This window comes from Mytilus trossulus, chromosome 11 (genome assembly GCF_036588685.1).
Source record: "Mytilus trossulus isolate FHL-02 chromosome 11, PNRI_Mtr1.1.1.hap1, whole genome shotgun sequence".
Classification (NCBI taxonomy): domain Eukaryota; kingdom Metazoa; phylum Mollusca; class Bivalvia; order Mytilida; family Mytilidae; genus Mytilus; species Mytilus trossulus.
The window spans coordinates 55,768,424-55,787,057 of NC_086383.1; the positions used below are offsets into that span (position 1 = coordinate 55,768,424).

General features: G+C 31.2%; 1 protein-coding gene across 1 annotated transcript; it reads right to left on the reverse strand.

Moving 5' to 3' along the window:
- Positions 1 to 2,017: 2,017 nt before the first annotated feature.
- On the reverse strand, positions 2,018 to 17,125 carry LOC134690480 (C-type lectin domain family 19 member A-like). The gene is made up of 8 exons (XM_063550451.1): positions 17,026 to 17,125; positions 12,113 to 12,236; positions 10,355 to 10,576; positions 8,645 to 8,760; positions 7,070 to 7,157; positions 4,601 to 4,714; positions 3,435 to 3,556; positions 2,018 to 2,138 (listed from the first exon to the last, which is right to left on the reverse strand). The coding sequence occupies exons 1-8, from the start codon at positions 17,041 to 17,043 to the stop codon at positions 2,124 to 2,126; spliced, it is 819 nt and encodes a 272-aa protein (XP_063406521.1). The 5' UTR covers positions 17,044 to 17,125; the 3' UTR covers positions 2,018 to 2,123.
- Between the last annotated feature and the right edge of the window lie 1,509 nt (positions 17,126 to 18,634).

The following is an 18,634-nucleotide window of genomic DNA, read 5'->3' on the forward strand; positions in this document are numbered from 1 at the left end:
TATTTCAAACAAAAACACAGTGTGGCTTATACACATTGTTTTATCTTAAGTTTTTCTCCGACTTGTTAAAAACGTTCTTATCCATAATGATAAATACATTGAATAAATTTTCACTACAAGAAGGGAATATTTCAATTGGGGTATCTATCTAATTAGTTTATTGTGAACTGACATTCAACTTCACTGTCTACAAGGTCCGATTGACAAACAATTAGTCCATTGAAATCTTTTTTGTCAACCCCAACTCAGACCCTCATTTTGTAACGTTCTGTCAGGAAGTAGATTTAAATTTGCCAGAGGTAAATGTTCGCACTTGCAAATGTGTAATACCTGAAAGATATATTGTAGAAGTCTAGACAGTTCAAAATCACTCAAAATCAAAGTATAATGTCTAAGGAAGTTGACATATCGTTGAAAAATCTTAGAGAGGTGTACTCTCCATTTTTCAACTGTTGGGAAATATAATTGGACTGACTGTGAACAAGACATATAAGGTAATGTAGGACTCGAATTTACATGTATGATGAATTACTTATTGTGTGATTGGGTGTTTTTTTTCTCTGTTGTAAACATTTTTGAATTTTTGGGGTCTCAATGCTCTTCAAGTTTGTCCTTGTTTAGTTTCTCATTATTTTGATCTGAGCGTCACGTATCAGTCTTATGTAACGAAAGCTCGTCCGGTGTATTAAATTATAAGCCCGGTATCTTTGTTAACTAATTATATAGTGCAAGATTTTTAGTCAAATGATATATAAAATGGGGAATGTGTCAAGAAAGCGAGAGCAACCCGTTCATATATGTCCTTTTCTGGAGAAGTATCACTTCAATAAAATCAAAGTTTTGAAATATTTATTACAATATTTCTATTATATATCAATAATGGATATTTTAATGCGTAATATCCCATTTTATTAAAATTCCTATTATGTATCAATAATGGATTTTTTAATGCGTAATATACCTATTTATTTGTTTTTATATTGCAATGCTTAGAACTGCTAAAAAAAGATTCATTAGCATAATGTACCCATAGAAACACTACATTGTGTACATGATAAGTTAGAAAAAACTATTACATCTGAATCTGTCTGTTTAAAATGTGTATCATAAGCTGTTTCAAAAAGGAGAATTAAATCAAGATAATCATGGTCAGTTTTCTTAAAGTCTGGAGTCGATTTCACAAAAAAAACTTACGACCTTTGGCCCTCTTATGGATGTATTTTGTTCTTTATTAATAACGTTATATAAATAAGATTGTTCTTAAGTATACTGAATTGTTCATGGTTTATGGTGAATCTTAGTTTCTTTGGGTACCAGATTCATGGTTTTCAATATACAAATATTTTTCCTGATTGCGGGCAAATTATTTCTCTAACAAACATGCCATATTTGCAAAATATTTATTAACCTTGTGTATATTTGGTCCCTCGAGGGAATAATTTTTATAATAATAAAACTAATATCGAAGAAAAGAAGTTTCAATGTATCCCTTGTAATTACTGGTTATCTATTCATTTCCAAATGAAACTTTATCATCTTTTTTATATTTTGAATTAATATGTTTAAAATTAAAACAAAACAGATAACAAAAAAATAGACTAAAAAAATCTTTTTTATTTCGATATGATTAGATAATCAGCAGTCTTCAATAAAAATAAATGTATTCCTTAGTTATATAAAATCATTTTATAGCTTAACACCGTTGACTTTATTGAATTAGGTTGCTTCAAATATATCCGTCCCTATCCCTATTCCTTTGTTTACTTTTGCTTGTGTATTGAGTACTCTCATATAACTCGCTGATGTTGATCCGATTAAGACTCGTCCTTTATGGGGAAAATGGGTTATGTAAGCCGTTATATGTAATTTTAATTTGCATTAGATAAGAATTGACAACCTCTGAATTAAAAACTCCAGCTCTTCCTGCACACATTTTGCACACATATTACCAAACTAAACGTGTTACTCCTTGTTCTCCCGCTCCACAACCCCACTAACAGGCACAAAAACAACAATATCGAAGTCGAAGCACATAAGTAGGCACTTCTTTTATTCAGATGATTACACCAATCATAGCGATGTATTTTCCCATGTACTGTACTGCTTTTACAGCTCACGTTTCTTTATGGACAAGGTGTCTGAAATATACAATATGATAAAGTTTTATTGAGAATGTATCCGTGGATGACGGAAATGTGTTAAAACATTCTATATCAGGTTTCACTATAAATAAATTGATCAACATATTAATCTCATTGTTTTATTTTGTAAACACACTATACAAATAGTTAAGACTTTTTCTCTATTATCAACTGTTATCCTAACTACCTTTATATATATATATTTTGTTATTTTACTTTATTTTATTTTACTAATATATATATAAATATAATGTATAATAAAGTTCAGTCCTTATATCACACTTTGGATAATCATTCACATATGGAGTTCAAATGGCATGGTATTAAAATGTACACCTTAGAAAAATTACTACTGGAACAAAAAAAAAATAAAAATAAAGTCAAGGTTATATTCTAATTGTTCAAACCTCGCATGTTTATAAATTATCGCAACTTATTTAAGGATGTCTGCTTGTCATGTTTAGGAATTTTTGTCAGATTTTCGGATTCTTTGATTGTATTCATTTGAATGCCTTAAAAAAAAATCCCCATGAACCCCATTTTTCTTTATATAAATCTTTTACATGTATAACCATAAGTCATTTGTAAAAGTATTATAAAATTGTATTTAGTTTTAAATAGTATTTGAGAACTTCAACTGGTCAATGATAAAGCTATGAAAAATCAAGAGAGAACATTTTCCCTCCAAAATTTCAATGGCTAATATCTCGAAAACAAGCACATTGACCTCTATATTTTTGTGCTTTTTTGTTTCCTCAATTTATTCCCTATCAATACATACTAATTTTATGAAAAGTTATTTATTTTCAAACTGAGCAACGAACATCGTTAAGAAGAGGTATATATACAGCTGCTCTGTCACACATATCCGTAGTCTGTTTTGAACGGATCTATACACATCATTCAATTTTTAATCAGCTTCAGACTATCCGTAGACATTTCATAAACCATTAACAGCTGTATTTATTTTATTTGCATAAGGTTGATTTCTATGCATCGCAGGTCTAATTTTACAGATAAGTCACAGCAGGAAGGGGACATTTGGAATCTGATGCGACTGTCATAAACCTGAGAGCTTAAGCTAGCTATAAAACCCGGTTCAATCCAACATATTCTACAATAGAAAATGCCTTGCCAAGTTCGGAATTTAACAGTTGTTATCTTTTAGTTTGATATGTTTGAGCTTTCGATTTTGCCATTTGATTAGGGACTTTCCGTTTTGAATTTTCCTCGTACTTTTTTTTATTTTACTTTAAAAAGGGGGGTAATATGAGAGGGGGTCAATTATCTTACTCTTGGAAGTTCGCAAACGAAGAGCGTATCACGATCACAGTTTCTATCATTCCAACGCCAAGGAAGTGGATTTTCTAGGTATCTTATAATAACACAATTAGATTCCTTTGGGCCGTCGTCACCTGAACAAAAAAAAGTTGCTATAAATATGTCATGTTTTAAAAAAAAATATATCACAATACCTTATAAGAAAATACAATACTTAAAAACCACGCTCATTACGCTTGTGGATCTTCAATTTCATTGCATTTCTTTTTTTTTTAATTATGCCATTCGATTTGGGACTTTCTAATTTTCTTGCTCCTCAGAGATTTGTATTTTTGTTATAAAAATAATTTTTGACAAGTTTGGTGTCGGTTGTTTGTCAGCTTTTACAAAAACAATAATAAATAATAATAAACAAGAATGTGTCCACCGAAAGCGGATGCCCCACTCGAACTATCATTTTCTATGTTTACTGGAGCGTGAAATTGGAATAAATTCTCTAATTTGGCATTAAAACAAAGGGAACATGTATACTAAGTTTCAAGTTGATTGGACTCCAACTTAATCAAAAACTACCTTGACAAAAAACTTTAACCTGAAGTGTAACAGACTGGACGTACGAACGAACGGACGAACGGACGCACAGACCAGAAAACATAATGCCCCTCTACTATCGTATCTTATGTTTATTTTCAAGTTTTCAGATGAAAATGAGTCATGTGATATTGTCTCTGTTAAAATTTCTTGGAAGAAATAAGAAGATGTGGTATGAGCACCAAAGAAACCCCTCTTCATCCAAGTAATAATTTGTGACATGTTAACAGTGATAGGTCAAAATACAGCCAGCAAAGAGGAGTCATAATTACCACCAAATAGCAAGCTATTAAGTGTTCCAAACAGAGTGTAAATTAATTCAGACAGGAAAATCAACCCCAAACTCAAAACAAACCTGAAGGGATGGTAGAACATAATAATATGTTAATCAACAAACGATTATTGAACACAATATATTGACCTCTTCATGTCTTTGTCATTTTTTTTTTTAAAGTTTCTGATTTATGTTTCTAATTGCCTGACCTTATAGTCTACCAGAATCACAATAACTATGGTTATCCAAATAAAAAAAATAAAAATAATATTGTTACATTTGTCACTGAATTATATGATAAAATCGAAATTACCTGTTCCAAACTCAAGGTTATCGAATGAAAATTCACTATTATCTATAGCAAATACAAAATTTCCATTATTATCTTTCAGATCATTTCCCCCTGTCCATATCCTGGTAGCAGGGGCTACAAAACAGTAATGCATTCTGAGTAATTTTTTATATTCTGGTGACACAGGCTACTAAAAAATAATAGTTTTAATCAAGTAGTGGATCCTAGAAGCGTAGAAGTCGTCCCCCCTTCTATTCGCTGTCAGAGAATCTAATGCATCCTGGGTAATATTTTTAAAGTGTACATCAAAACGTTGTGTTTGGTTAAAAATATCATTAACAATAGAAATGCATCCAATGATCTTACGTTATTTTCATTTTGGGGTACGAACTATGAAATTACCGTTCTTTAGATTCTGAAACGGCTAGTTGTAAATAAAGTGATCATATATACCAGGGCAAATATAGTATATACGCCAAACGCGCGTTTCGTCTATTAAAGACTCATCAGTGACGCTCGAATCCAAAAAAGTTTAAAATGACAAATAAAGTCCGAAGTTGAAGAGCATTGAGAACCAAATTTCCTAAAAGTTTTGCCAAATACAGCTAAGTTAATCGTAAAACAATAGTTATATCATATTGTCTTAGATTTATAGCATTATTAGCATAAGATCGTCCATATAACGTTCATTTTTATCGTTTATGTTCAATGGCAAGTTGATCAAGCATGTTAAGGACGGAAAAGATAAAAGAAAAAAGAAAAACTGGCACGGGTTGAAAAACTTCAACAAAGACAAAGAACCTCTGTCAACGGTTTTCGCTTTTCAACAGTGTTGATTCGAATGCTAGTGGCGAATTTGATATAAATAAACTCATCGTAGATACTAGGAATAACACAAATATATTTACTCCAGATGCGCTATTCGTCTACAAAAAACTCATCAGTGACGTTCGAATCGTAAAAAGTTAAAAGACCAATCTAAGTACGAAGTTGATAAGCATTGAGGACCAAGAATCCTTAAAGCTTTGCTAAATACAGCTAAGATGATATATTCCTGATGTAGAAAAGCCTTAAGTTAGTGAGAAGACAAACGTATTACATTTTTTTAAATTAATATCTAAGTGTATCTCTTTTTAGATGCTTTTCTTGTGTTGTTGGTCCAATTTAAAGAAATTGAAAATCACACAATGTTCTACATACAAATTTCTAACTTGTACGAGCTTTGTAAGAAGCATACTGAGCATGTTGAAGCCAGATTCAACCCGTCATTATGTTTTTAAATGTCATGTTCCAGGTTAGGAACATAGCAGTTGTTATTTAAAAGTTTAGTTCTATGAATGTTGCATTGTTGCTTTTTTGTTAGAATTACGTGTTCTGTTATTTTTTTTTTATTTTTCTCTGAAAGGGGATGTGTTTTCATCGGTTTTCTCTCAACCGATTTATTACTTTTGTACAGTAGAATACAAATGTCGCCCAATTATATATAGCTTAATTGGTCGATAGCTAATGTATTACCCCACTTACAGTGAATCATTATGAAGCTAGCTGATTTATTTAGTAGGACAACGGAAACTCAGACATTATTGAGGAGTTGTATTTCTTATATATTACTCTTCAAAAATGCTATCTTAGTAGTAATAAGGAATTATTTGAAGCCAGTTACATGTTCTTCTAAGCAAACCAAGCATTACTAATGTCATGAAGAATTAAACTTAATTAAGCATAATTAAATCAATGGAATATCCCGTTGAAAATATAAAATTATTTCTTTTCAAAATTTGTTTCTTTCAAAGTAAGAGGGAGCTCTATCCTTTTTCGTGTAGGTGAATTAAAGGTTCAACTCCATAAATTCAATTTCTGTAATACTGATTTCATATCACTCAAAATTTGATAATTTTGAGCTATTAAACATTATATTAAATATTGAAAACATTTAGAAAAATGGAGTAGCATCATAATTTACTGCAGTTCTCACTTTTACATATTTGAGTGTGCATATGTCACAGAACGTTGATTTTCATCCAACATTCGGTTTCGGAAATAGTAAGTAATTTGTTATCCCCGGCATAGATTACCTTAGCCGTATTTGACCAAACATCATAAAATTATTAGCCAGTAGATAGATATAGGAAGATGTGGTGTGAGTGCCAATGAGACAACTCTCCATCCAAATAACAATTTAAAATTAAACCATTATAGGTTAAAGTACGGCCTTCAACACGGAGCCTTGGCTCACACCGAACAACAAGCTATAAAGGGCCCCAAAATTACTAGTGTAAAACCATTCAAACGGGAAAACCAACGGTCTAATCTATATAAACAAAACGAGAAACGAGAAACACGTATATATTACATAAACAAACGACAACTACTGTACATCAGATTCCTGACTTAGGACAGGTGCAAACATTAAATTAAATGCACTTTTTTGTTCAGTATTCATGAACATCAACAATCAAATGCAAATGTTACGGTTTGTTCTTATCTTACGAATAGAAAATGTTGTTCTAACAGCATTCGCCTCTGCCTCGCTGTTTGGTACCCATAGAGTCGCTCCTTTTGTCATGGTACATTTCATCTACAATTTATATAAAATTAAGAATGTGAATGGGGAATATGTCAACAAGACAAAAAACCTGACCAAAGAGCGGATAACAGCCGCAGTCGAACAATGGCTTTCAACACAGCGACAACATCCCGCACCAGGAGCTGGGCCTCACTTTACCCCTGAATAAAAGTGTGTATTAGTTTAGTGAAATGTGACGTCATTCTAAACTCCAAAACCGGTAAAATATTTAACATTAAAACATAAATACATTGTTAACATAGAACAGATGATCCTGACATAGTAGAGGCGAACAAAGCGTGATGTATTTCTCATAAGACTTGAATAATTAGATAGTATCTTTTTAAAGAGAAACAATAAATCATCTAGATGTTATACTTCTCTTGAATTCATAGTCTAATGGATTTGGTTCTAATCGTTAGTTCAAACCGTGCTGTTTTGCTAATGCAAAAGTTATTGGTACTTGGTGTTTTATATGTGAAGTACATGTCCAGTTTTTTGTTTGATACAAACCGCTAATTGATTGATTTACTGTTGGTTGCTTTAAGTCCAGTGGCAAATATTACATGCATGTTTAGGTCGGGAACGCGTTAACAATAAATACAATAGGTATGTCTTGTAATAAAAAAAGGCCATCCGGGTGGATGGTCCGGGAAATTTTGACTGACACTGAAGAAAGGGTACTTTGGGTCGATGCCACTGCTGGTGGACGTTTCGTCCTTAGGGTATCACCAGCCCAGTAGTCGACACTTCGGTGTTAACATGAATATCAATAATGTGGTCATTTTAATAAATTTCCTGTTAACCGAACTTTGAAATTTTCGAAAAACTAAGGATTTTCTAATTCCAGGCATAGATTACCTCAGCCGTATTTGGCACAACTTTTTGGAATTTTGGATCCTCAATGCTCTTCAACTTTGTACTTGTTTGGCTTTATAAATATTTTGATATGAGCGTCACTGATGAGTCTTATGTAGACGAAACGCGCGCCTGGCGTACTAAATTATAATCCTGGTACCTTTGATAACTATTGAATAGGGACTGAAATTACAAAATGCTGATAATTTGTTCTATGACATACCATAATTGATTCTTGGGGATTTTTTTTTCTTTTAAGACACATTGATTTTGAGACAAAACAGTATTGCCCCATATCATTCACATGATTCACTTTTCTTTTCATTAAGACTTTAAAAGCTCATGAAAGGTCATTTTTTATAAAATTTAAGAAGATTCTTTATTTCTATTCTTTCGATTTGAGACTCATATATAACCAATGCTTATGTAGGGTAAAAGTCCGAGTCAGTCTTTTCCCGCCATAATTCAAAACTCAAATATCTCAAAAAATGAGCTCCATATAACATTTAAGCTTATTTTGTTCTTTAATTGATGCTCTTTTAACTTATATAATCAATTTAAATTTCTTTTTTTTTAAATCCTTAATCTGGACATCTGGTAATAATGAGAACAATATAAGGCCGTACATAACATATACTCACAAGAGCTTCACACCATTTTTTCCTGGTAGTGCCACTAAACATGTAACAGTTAGGGCTGACATTTTGATCATCTAACAACCTATACCCCTCAGGGCAACTTGATGGAACACATGGAGCTGTTAAAATGACAAACGAGAGGTATATATTACTTAATCAATTATTAACCTTTAACGACAAATTGATAACGTACAAAATGCAATATGAACTTTGTTCATTGTTGAAGGCCTTTCGGCAACCTATCGCTGTTAATTTCTGCTGCATTTGGTTTCTTTTAGAGAATTGTCTCACGGGCAATCAAAAACAAAATTTTCTGTTTTTTATATTTGCTTAACTTTTTTACTCAAGATTTATATTTCAAAGAATCGAATTAAAGTTATTATATAGTATAATTTTATATTACACGGTTATATTTTGGCGATCGTTATTTTTTTAATAAAATACATTTTAACAAAAAAAAGTTAACAAACATTTGTTTTTAAGTATACACGAAAAGACAACTCATTGACCTTAAATTATAAAAATACAGAATAAAGTGTTGTTAATTCGCCGTCTTAGAATTATTTAAATTTGCATCCTGGGTAATATTTTCAAGATGTTCGCTTCTATGTTCAAAATAACACGCTTTATAAAAGACCGTTATATATTGATATTATGTGAGTAACGCAACCAAAATGACAGAAACAATTAGGGGTCTGTTTTCTTGTTCTCGAGATAAACTGTACAAGCCATTAAAAATTGGTGGGTAAAATTTTCTCTAAATTTACTATGCATTCAACATCATGCACCTTTTTTAAAACAACGTTAAATTATGATTTTATAAGTTTTTGAAAGATGGTACTCTATTTAATCAATTGCAAATTATGGAAAGAATAGTACGGGTTATTGAGCAAAATCTAAAATACAGAGATAAAACCAGATGATTCCAAATATTTGACAAATAAAAGTCACGGGAGGAGCGAAAATTTGAAAAAATAATAAGGATTTTATAAGATTTAAATGAAATGACATCTTAAACTATATGAAATCAGTTTATGGAATGTAGGGGCTTTAATGGCGCTACATGTATAAAACCAGAGAATTCCCAATATCTGGCAAAAATTCAAAAAACAAGAAAATCGAACATCGATTATTCAACACATGTGTCGACTGCGGTTGCAATGGTGTTGAACAAGTTACCGCTGCAGCTGTTTTATATAAAAAAAAATATGAAGATTATTATTCAGTAGCACGAAGCAATTACAAATAAACACTAAAGGTAAACTCATTCTTCTTTAATTAAATACAATATAGATTAGGTCTTGTTATTTCGCTGTTTCGTCATATATTGTACAAGCCATTGAAAATGATGTGCATGTTGTGGTTTACTTTTCTCTCTAGATAAATCATGCATGTAACATAAGCCCCTTTTTGTTTTTAAATTTAAAAAAAAAATTAAAGCTATCATAAGATTTTAAAAGATGATACTTTAAACTACTTGTTATCAAATAATGGAAATTAAAGTAGTTTAGTTTAGTTTAAACATATTTTATTGTTCAACAGTGACATATAGATTAGACACAAGTTTTCAACTTAGCAACGTCATCTTTAAAATGAAAGTAGGGATAAGTGGTCCAAAAACACTACAATGCTAAAACCAAAGATGTTCCAAATATCTAAAAAAAAAAAAACAATCCAACAACAAGAGTATAAAACATTCTTGATTAAACTCACTTGTTGCTGGAAGTGGCTCTGGTGTTGGACAAGCTACCGCTGCGGTCGTCACAGTCTCCACAGCGGTTTGATTCGTTACAGATTGTGCTACCGCCGTCAAACTCATAGATTCCATCATAGTCATTGCCATCATTGTCATTAGTGGAACCAATATTATCAGAGGAAATGGAAAGGATGCAAGACCAGGTAGAGCAGCACTTCCTATGCCAAGTTCTTGGTCGTCTTTTTAAAATAAAACTAAGTGAGGTACATGAAGAAGAAAAATATATAAAGCTCTTACGAATTCGTTAGATGACACAAATTGTCTTAACAGACGGTTTGAAATGTTTCTATAGTCGATTCATCTGTAAATAGATTGAATATGTCCTTTACGTGATTCTCAAATGTTTGGGATCAGAGATGTGCATTGGATAAACATATGTAAAGCAGACATTTGATCTACTGTGGATTCATTTATTTTCGTGGGTACCAATTTTCGTGGATTCAGAGACACTTACATATTCGTGGATATTTAATTTTGTGGCTTTACCGAAGTCTGCATACAAGCCTTTGTAAAATTTGTCATTCGTTGAACATCAAATTTCGTGGTTTGCCTGTACCAATAAAATCCACGAAAAATTGGTATCCCACGAATAATATTGAATCCACAGTAGTTGACGAATAATCTCTTCATATTCATCAACTCCTTCGTTTCATAAACGTCACTATATATTTGAATATAACGTATAAATTAATATGGATGGATTTAACAAATAAATGCGTTAAAAGGCTAACACTTAAAATAAGGGGGTTCTTAAATCAATGTCCCGTTGTAAAGATAGTAACATTCACCCGCTTTATTTTTCTAATTGGGCATTACTATAATATACTAGTCAACAAAAGAAACGATACACGACTTTGAAATGAAATTAATCAAAAAGTATTTAATATATAAAAAAAAAATGAGATACACTATTTTGAAAAGCTTTCATTTGAAATGTATGCACATGTAAAAATGAAAATCAAAACTGGTCGGAAAGTATCTAAATCCCGTGTAAATGATCAAAGGGTACAAATTAGTTTTGCGGAAAGTTGCAAAAAAATAATTTTCTAAGCACTAAATTAAATTTCAAATTTGTTTAAAAATATTCAATATGATAATCAAGTTCTGTTAATGATGTAACTGATGGGTTGAAATATTGATTTTTCAAATTTTTGGGGAAAAAAGTGTTTTTTGAAATCTCAGCATCTTTACATATACTGTCTATGGTAAATCAGTTGATAATGATTGTATTCATTTCAACGATTTCTCGTAGGACCAAACTTTGCTTAACAAATAAACGAAAAAAATTAATGATTTTTAAAAACAAATTGATGGCAAACACCTTTAAATGAGAGGTTGACATCATTTGTCGGAACTTCTGTTTTAAAAATTGTCGTTTAATGTAAAATTTGTAAAAAAAAAAAAAAATTGCGAAAAAACGTCACAAAAGCAAAAAAAAAAATTTTTTTTAACGGATTTATATTTCCATAATAATTAAGTATTACTACCTTCAATATTGGTCCAATGAACAGAAAACTCTATCTTTAATTTGAAAAAATTCTTGCATCGTTTCTGTTGTTGACTAGTATAAATTGTTTCTAGGACTATTATGGCATAACCATACCAAATATACAAAAGACGTGATTACGAATAAAAACATTATTATAAAAGTATACATTTACAAAGGAAAATAATATTCAGTTTTCCATACTAAGATTTGCAATATTAGTTTTTACCTCCAACCTCAACATCATCGATAAGAAAAATAGATTGCTGCTGGTCAACTACATTCCGTAACGGTATGACTTGTGCCTGGCATACACTTTGAGACAGCAATAACCAAGTTATGAACAGGAATAACTACAATTGAAACAGTCATTTTATAAACATGATATATATTCATAAACATAAACTTGTAACATCAACTGATACCTAATTGTTTTAGAATTTTTTTACAATTTTGTCAATTCAGTGCGTAATGACCACGCAATCTAATGATACAATTCTATGTACTTTTAACATCACCATGATATTTGTACTGTAATGCCATATTATGATTTGTTTATTGTATTTTTAAAGTGTATCTAATCTTTATTTAGCATTATTATTGAATATGTACTGTTTATTTTTAATGTAATTATTATTGTATATTCAAATGACTTACGTTCTCTAAATAAAGATATTATTCATTTAATATTATTATTATAGTTTTAAATGTGTTCTCAATTTAGTCTTTTTCACAGCAAAATGTTGATATATTCAAATTAGTTTTTTTAGCAATTAAGGTGGTACCCAACACTTTCACTAAAATTAATTTGGCTCGTTTAATTTTCATAAAATCTTGTCAATGTATTTACTTTGACCCTTTAACAAAAATATAAAAATGTCAATAATTTTGAACCAACCGTTTTGTCAGAAAAATTACACTGGTTATATAGCAGTTTGACAAACACCAATTTTGATCATTGAGAAGCTTAATATTCCCTTTACAACACAACGTCATTAAAACGTTTACCTGATTTTACAGAGTTATCTCCCTGTAGTGTTAGGTACCACCTTAACAACCTATAGAATTTCTTTTTTTGTTTGTTTTAACAACATAATAATATTTATTCATCTAATCTTGCTTGTTACAAGTTTCACCAAGAGTCCAAGCTTCTCTTGATTTACCCTGTTACACTCCACTGATTATCCAGGGAAATAAACAGCTGATCCAACTTATTAAGTTAAAAAATAATATAAAGTTGTATAGTTGTCTTATGCAGAGATTTATCAATGCTAAACATTCTTTCTAATTGACAATAATATTGGACATCTTGATCTATATGCATCTATTCTTTTATTAAATTCATTTTCAAAAATGCTAAAGACATCAACAGTTTTTGTTCTCTGCTCGGATACATAGTATGACTTGTATATGGAAAAACTTAATACTGTTAGTATATAATTCAGAAAATAATAATTACTATCTGTGATTTTATATCCAAATACCAGATGTTGCAATTTCATATCAAAATCTATTTTACTTCTTCTAAAGAGTTCATAGATTTTTTGCCAAAATGTATTCAAATATCTACACTTCAAAACATAGTGAGCATAATCTTCTTCTTGCTTACAAAAATTACATTTATCTGTCTTAGTTACTTTCCACTGCAGTATAGAATTTCTTAGTAACAAATTAACCAGAGGTTTGAACCTTGCTTTGACTTTAAACTTTTTTACATATAGAAAGGATGTAATCTCTATTTTACGAATCTTTCCTTTGACCTTGTTGAATGAGAATTTTATTTCTCAGCGACGTTGAGTAATATGAACTGTTGTCGCGTGGGGACACATGGCGTTTTCAAGGACATTGAAATGAAATTGACTACGTCGTCATAGGTAAGAAAAAAAGCCATACACCGATTATCATTGGTCATCTAAACTCGATTGTTTTTCTTACTTTCACCGTATCGGCTAAAGCGAGAAAAATCAATATCGTTGAGATTATCAAATATAACCGAAATATATTTTTTCCAGGAATTAACAAACCTTAAAGACGGACGAAAGATACCAGAGGGACAGTCAAACTCAAAATCAAAATTGAAAATAAATTGACAACGCCATTGTCATGATTGTCAAAAAGGAAAAGGACAAACAATTATCAACTTTATAAGAAGTTTAAGTAACATATCTACAGTTTTAATGAAGGCAACAGTAGTATACCGTTGTTCGAAAGTTATAAATCGAGTAAGAAAAAACAAATTCGTGTTACAACTCTAAAACTGAGGTAAACACTTAAACAATAAGAGGGAAACAATGAATGACAGAAACACTGAAGTGCAAAAATACCAAAACGACAATGCAACACACACAGACAGGAAATATAAGGCAACAACTGCCATATTCCTGTCTTTGTACAGAACATTTTAAGACAAAATGGTGAAAAAAATAGCTTCAAGGAGGTACTTAGTTTAAACATATTTATTTATAGTGGATTGGGATACAAGTTTTGCAACTTATATTAATCCCTTTCCACTTTGCGGGTGCGAGTTCTGCCTTGTAGCGGCATTATCCTACTCTTTTTCGAAATCTACAAGGGTGTCTTTAACGTGCAAGAGATCTGGCTCTCTCTTTACACGGGTCAGCCATTTATCGTCCCCTTCCGACGGACTATCATCGTTTCCTCAAGACCATACTCGCAAATGGTGTCGAGGGAGAGCCGAAAATTGAGTTCCTGAAATTTTCATCCTAAAGGAGGTACTTAGGGGATTTAGGTGGAATGAGATAAATCAAGAATTTAAAATAGTTACTAGAAACAGGGAGAGTATTTGTTATGGATCCAAATAAGTAAAAAAATTGATAGGTCATGGAGCTCCTTTTTGATATATTTGATTTATAAAATATGGCGGGAAAAGTGTGAATCGGACTTTCACCTTATATTTGCATTGGTATTATTTTGTTCTCAAATCTGAAGAAAGGAAATCAATAATCTGCTTAAATTTTGTCAAATGACCTTTTATGAGCAATTTAGTCTAATATCTAAAGATAAACAGATGTTATGGGACAATATAGTTTACCTTGAATCGTATAGAAAAACACCAAGGAATCCGAACATGAATTCCATAACCTCACTTAAATACATCCTTAACACAATATCAAGTTGGCAGAGTTTTCTCATTACCGTTAATGTCATAAAACTCCTTTCGAACATTAACAAATGCGTTGACAATATATTCACAACTTTATTAAACCTTAGCCCGTAAACACCACAATTAATTCCAAAATATCAAGTCTAAGAAAATTTGTAAAGCAATAACAAAAAGCATCCACAAAACAAACAATATTGTACAAACCACTGCATAAAAATCAAAAGACTGAGAAATACAAAGCTTATCTTACCGTTGATACATTAAAGTGTGTCGGAAGGGTGGGAAGATCCTGCCTTACATGTGGCACCAATCGCTTTGCTCATAGGAGTACATAATATTTTAGTATATACTTTTATCATTTTAACATGCTAAACTAATCTAACTAATGAAAATATTTATAATGAAGGTATTGTGTTGGTCAATAGTATAAAGTAAAATACCGAACGTCATTGAAATCCTAAAACGGAAAATCCCTTATCAAATTGCGACATCAAAAATCAAACATATCATCCACATTAAATTCAAGATCTAAATATAATCTCATATTATTTTTATAATGCTCATTTGAGAGGGTACTCAATACTTTGACTAAATTTTATTGGTCTGTTTTAAAGCTCATAAATGTTTGAAAAAATAGTAGAATTGACTTGTTGGTGAAGATAGAAAATTAAAAAAAATAATTATCCAGCCAATTTAACGGAAAACGTTTGTCCAATAAATATTAGTTTGACAAACCTTTATTATAAACATTCAGAAGTTTGATATCTCTATACCAATTTTATGTAATTAAACCATTTAGCTGATTTTTAAAGAACTAACTCTCTCAGCACTTTTGTATATCATTGAACAACCCTAGCACAGGTATATTTTATGTAGTAAGACAAATAAATACAAATACAAAACTCAAAGCAATTTGAAAGCGTGAAGTCCTTAAAAGCACCATGTACAATTCAACTAGCAATTAGTCAAACTCGCACATGTTATTTCAATGAAAATTTTCAAATGTACTCAATAAATGAAAATCAAATTGATTCATCTGTTTTTATCAAAAGTACAGTACCATATTAGTTAAATTTATGAAATAAAATATTCTAAATAAAGCTGCTTGACTAAATCATGGGAAACTCTTCTGAAAAAAACACGTTTTGTCATAGCAAATTTGAAATCGAGAATTCAATATACTGCTGCGTAATTCCCTTCATATTGTACATTTGTATGTCCCACCTACGATAGTAGAGGGGCATTATGTTTTCAGGTCTGTGTCCCCGTTCGTTCGTTCGTCTGTGCGTCCGTTCGTCCGTTCACTCTAGGTTAAAGTTTTTGGTCAAGGTAGTTTTTGAAGAAGTTGAAGTTCAATCAACTTGAAACTTAGTACACATGTTCCCCATGATCTTTCTAATTTTACTGCCAAATTATAGTTTTGATCCAAATTTTATGGTCCACTGAACATAGAAAATGATAGTGCGAAGTTCAGGTTAAAGTTTTTGGTCAAGGTAGTTTTTCATGAAGTTAAAGTTACATCAACTTGAAACTTAGTACACATGTTCCCTATGATATGATCTTTCTAATTTTAATTCCAAATTAAAGTTTTGCCCCCAATTTCAAGGTCCACTGAACATAGAAAATGATAGTGCGAGTGGGTCATTCGTTTACTATGGACACATTCTTGTACATATATGTTTTAATAGAATAGCACAAGATATGAATTAAGAAGAATAATTAAAACCCCTTTTAGTGATGTTTTTATACTTTACATTAAGAAATATATGTTAATGCATACCTCGTTATACTTTACCATCCTCCTCGCGGGTTTGCGTTTTGAAAAGGTACGAATATTATCAAAACCCTAGTTAGTGAAATTCTTATACTTAACATTAAGAAATATATGTTAATGCATACCTCGTTATACTTTACCATCCTCCTCGCGGGTTTGCGTTTTGAAAAGGTACGAATATTATCAAAACCCTAGTTAGTGAAATTCTTATACTTAACATTAAGAAATATATGTAAATGCATACCTTGTTTTGCTTTACCATCCTTCTGGCGGGTTAACGTTTTACTAAAGGTCCAAACATAACATTTTAAATATAGCGTGAAAAGGGAAGAACAGATTTTTAAAAATTCAATTGATTTGATTATTACCCAATCGCTTGGCTTTTAATTTTGATAGATGACTGTCATTTTGCATGTCCATCTTCACTAAAATCAATGCAAACCAAGTAGGTGACGATTTCTACGTGTGTTATCACCGATTGTCGCGGATGGTTACAGGCTATACATACATGTTGTATAATTCAAATATTATGTAAGATAAATCAAGTGCACCATAAACTCTTTGGTGGTTTTGAAAATAGATTTATTTATAATTTAGGCGAAACACAAGTAAGCATGAATCTACAGGTAGGACATCCATAATATTTAAATAATAGTGTTGTGTTTCTCATTGACTATGCGACAATAGTATCCAGGGTGAGACTCGATGGTGCTCGACTAGAAGTAAAGGGCACTATTGACTATCACCCTGGCTACAATTGTCCATAGTCAATTTAAACACAACATTGATATCATTCTTATACTGACTGTTTACTATTTTAATTGGTACTAATTGTGTATTTCTACGTTAAAAAAAATTTGAATGTATGCAAAAAAGTCCTTTATGTAACTCTGCATATATGAATATGCTGTTTTAAAGAATGTTGATTTTTTCTACTTGACTGTTAGAAAGAGTTACAAATAAATAGATTTAAAAGAGCTTTGAATTGAAATGATTGAATTTTACTCTTTCTGAATATAAAAAAGTAGAATTCTGCTTAAGCTAGTGCTAGAGTTTTTCTTAAACTTGCTATGATGTACCTCCATTTGGTCATTTTTGCAGGCATGAACTCATGTTGACTTCAAGATGAAAAAGTACCAAAAAGGCATCGTGTCATAGCTATGATTGCATGGTATTGTCTTTAAAGGTTTACACCATACCCCTTCCATTTCATTGTCATTAAAATTTTCCATAGTACTCAATAACTTACAAAAAAACAGTGATCAGATCATAACTATTTATCTGTTACAAACGACTTCTAAAGTATTCAAACAATTTTGGCTTCAACGGCAGTACGCAGAAGGAAACAAAGAACAAAAATGTTCTAACAGAAACTGCAGTATTTTAAAGTCTCTTAAAATGTCAGAAAAAGTAAAAAGATATCTCTCCCGTATTCTTCAATTGTTATTGTTAATTAATTATCAGGCTAATAAATCAATCCCATTTGTCGGTCACAGCAACTTCGCTTCGCCTTTTTGCACGTGAAATTGAAAATGGTTGACGTGAAAATCCATAGTCTGTTGCAAAAGCAAGACATACTATCTTCGCATAGTGCAGTTAACGCTTTATTTATCTTTTTAAAACTATGCAAATAGTTAGCAAAGGTACCAGGATTATAATTCAGCCAAACAAGTACAAAGTTAGAGAGCATTGGGGATCCAAAATTCCTAAAGGTTGTGCCAAATACGTCTAAGATAATCTATAAAATTGAGAATGGAAATGGGGAATGTGTCAAAAAGACAACGACCCGACCATATAAAAAAACAACAACAGAAGGTCACCAACAGGTTTTCAATGTAGCGAGAGATTCCCGC

Bases quoted from the DNA above. Each gene is read 5' to 3' on its own strand.
- LOC134690480 (XM_063550451.1), bottom strand. The intron at 7,158-8,644 runs GTGAGTATATGT...TATAAATTGTAG, and splicing joins AAAAATGGTGTGAAGCTCTT to ATGAAATGTACCATGACAAA. The intron at 4,715-7,069 runs GTAAGATAAGAA...ACTGTTTTGTAG, and splicing joins TAGAACAACATTTTCTATTC to CCCCTGCTACCAGGATATGG.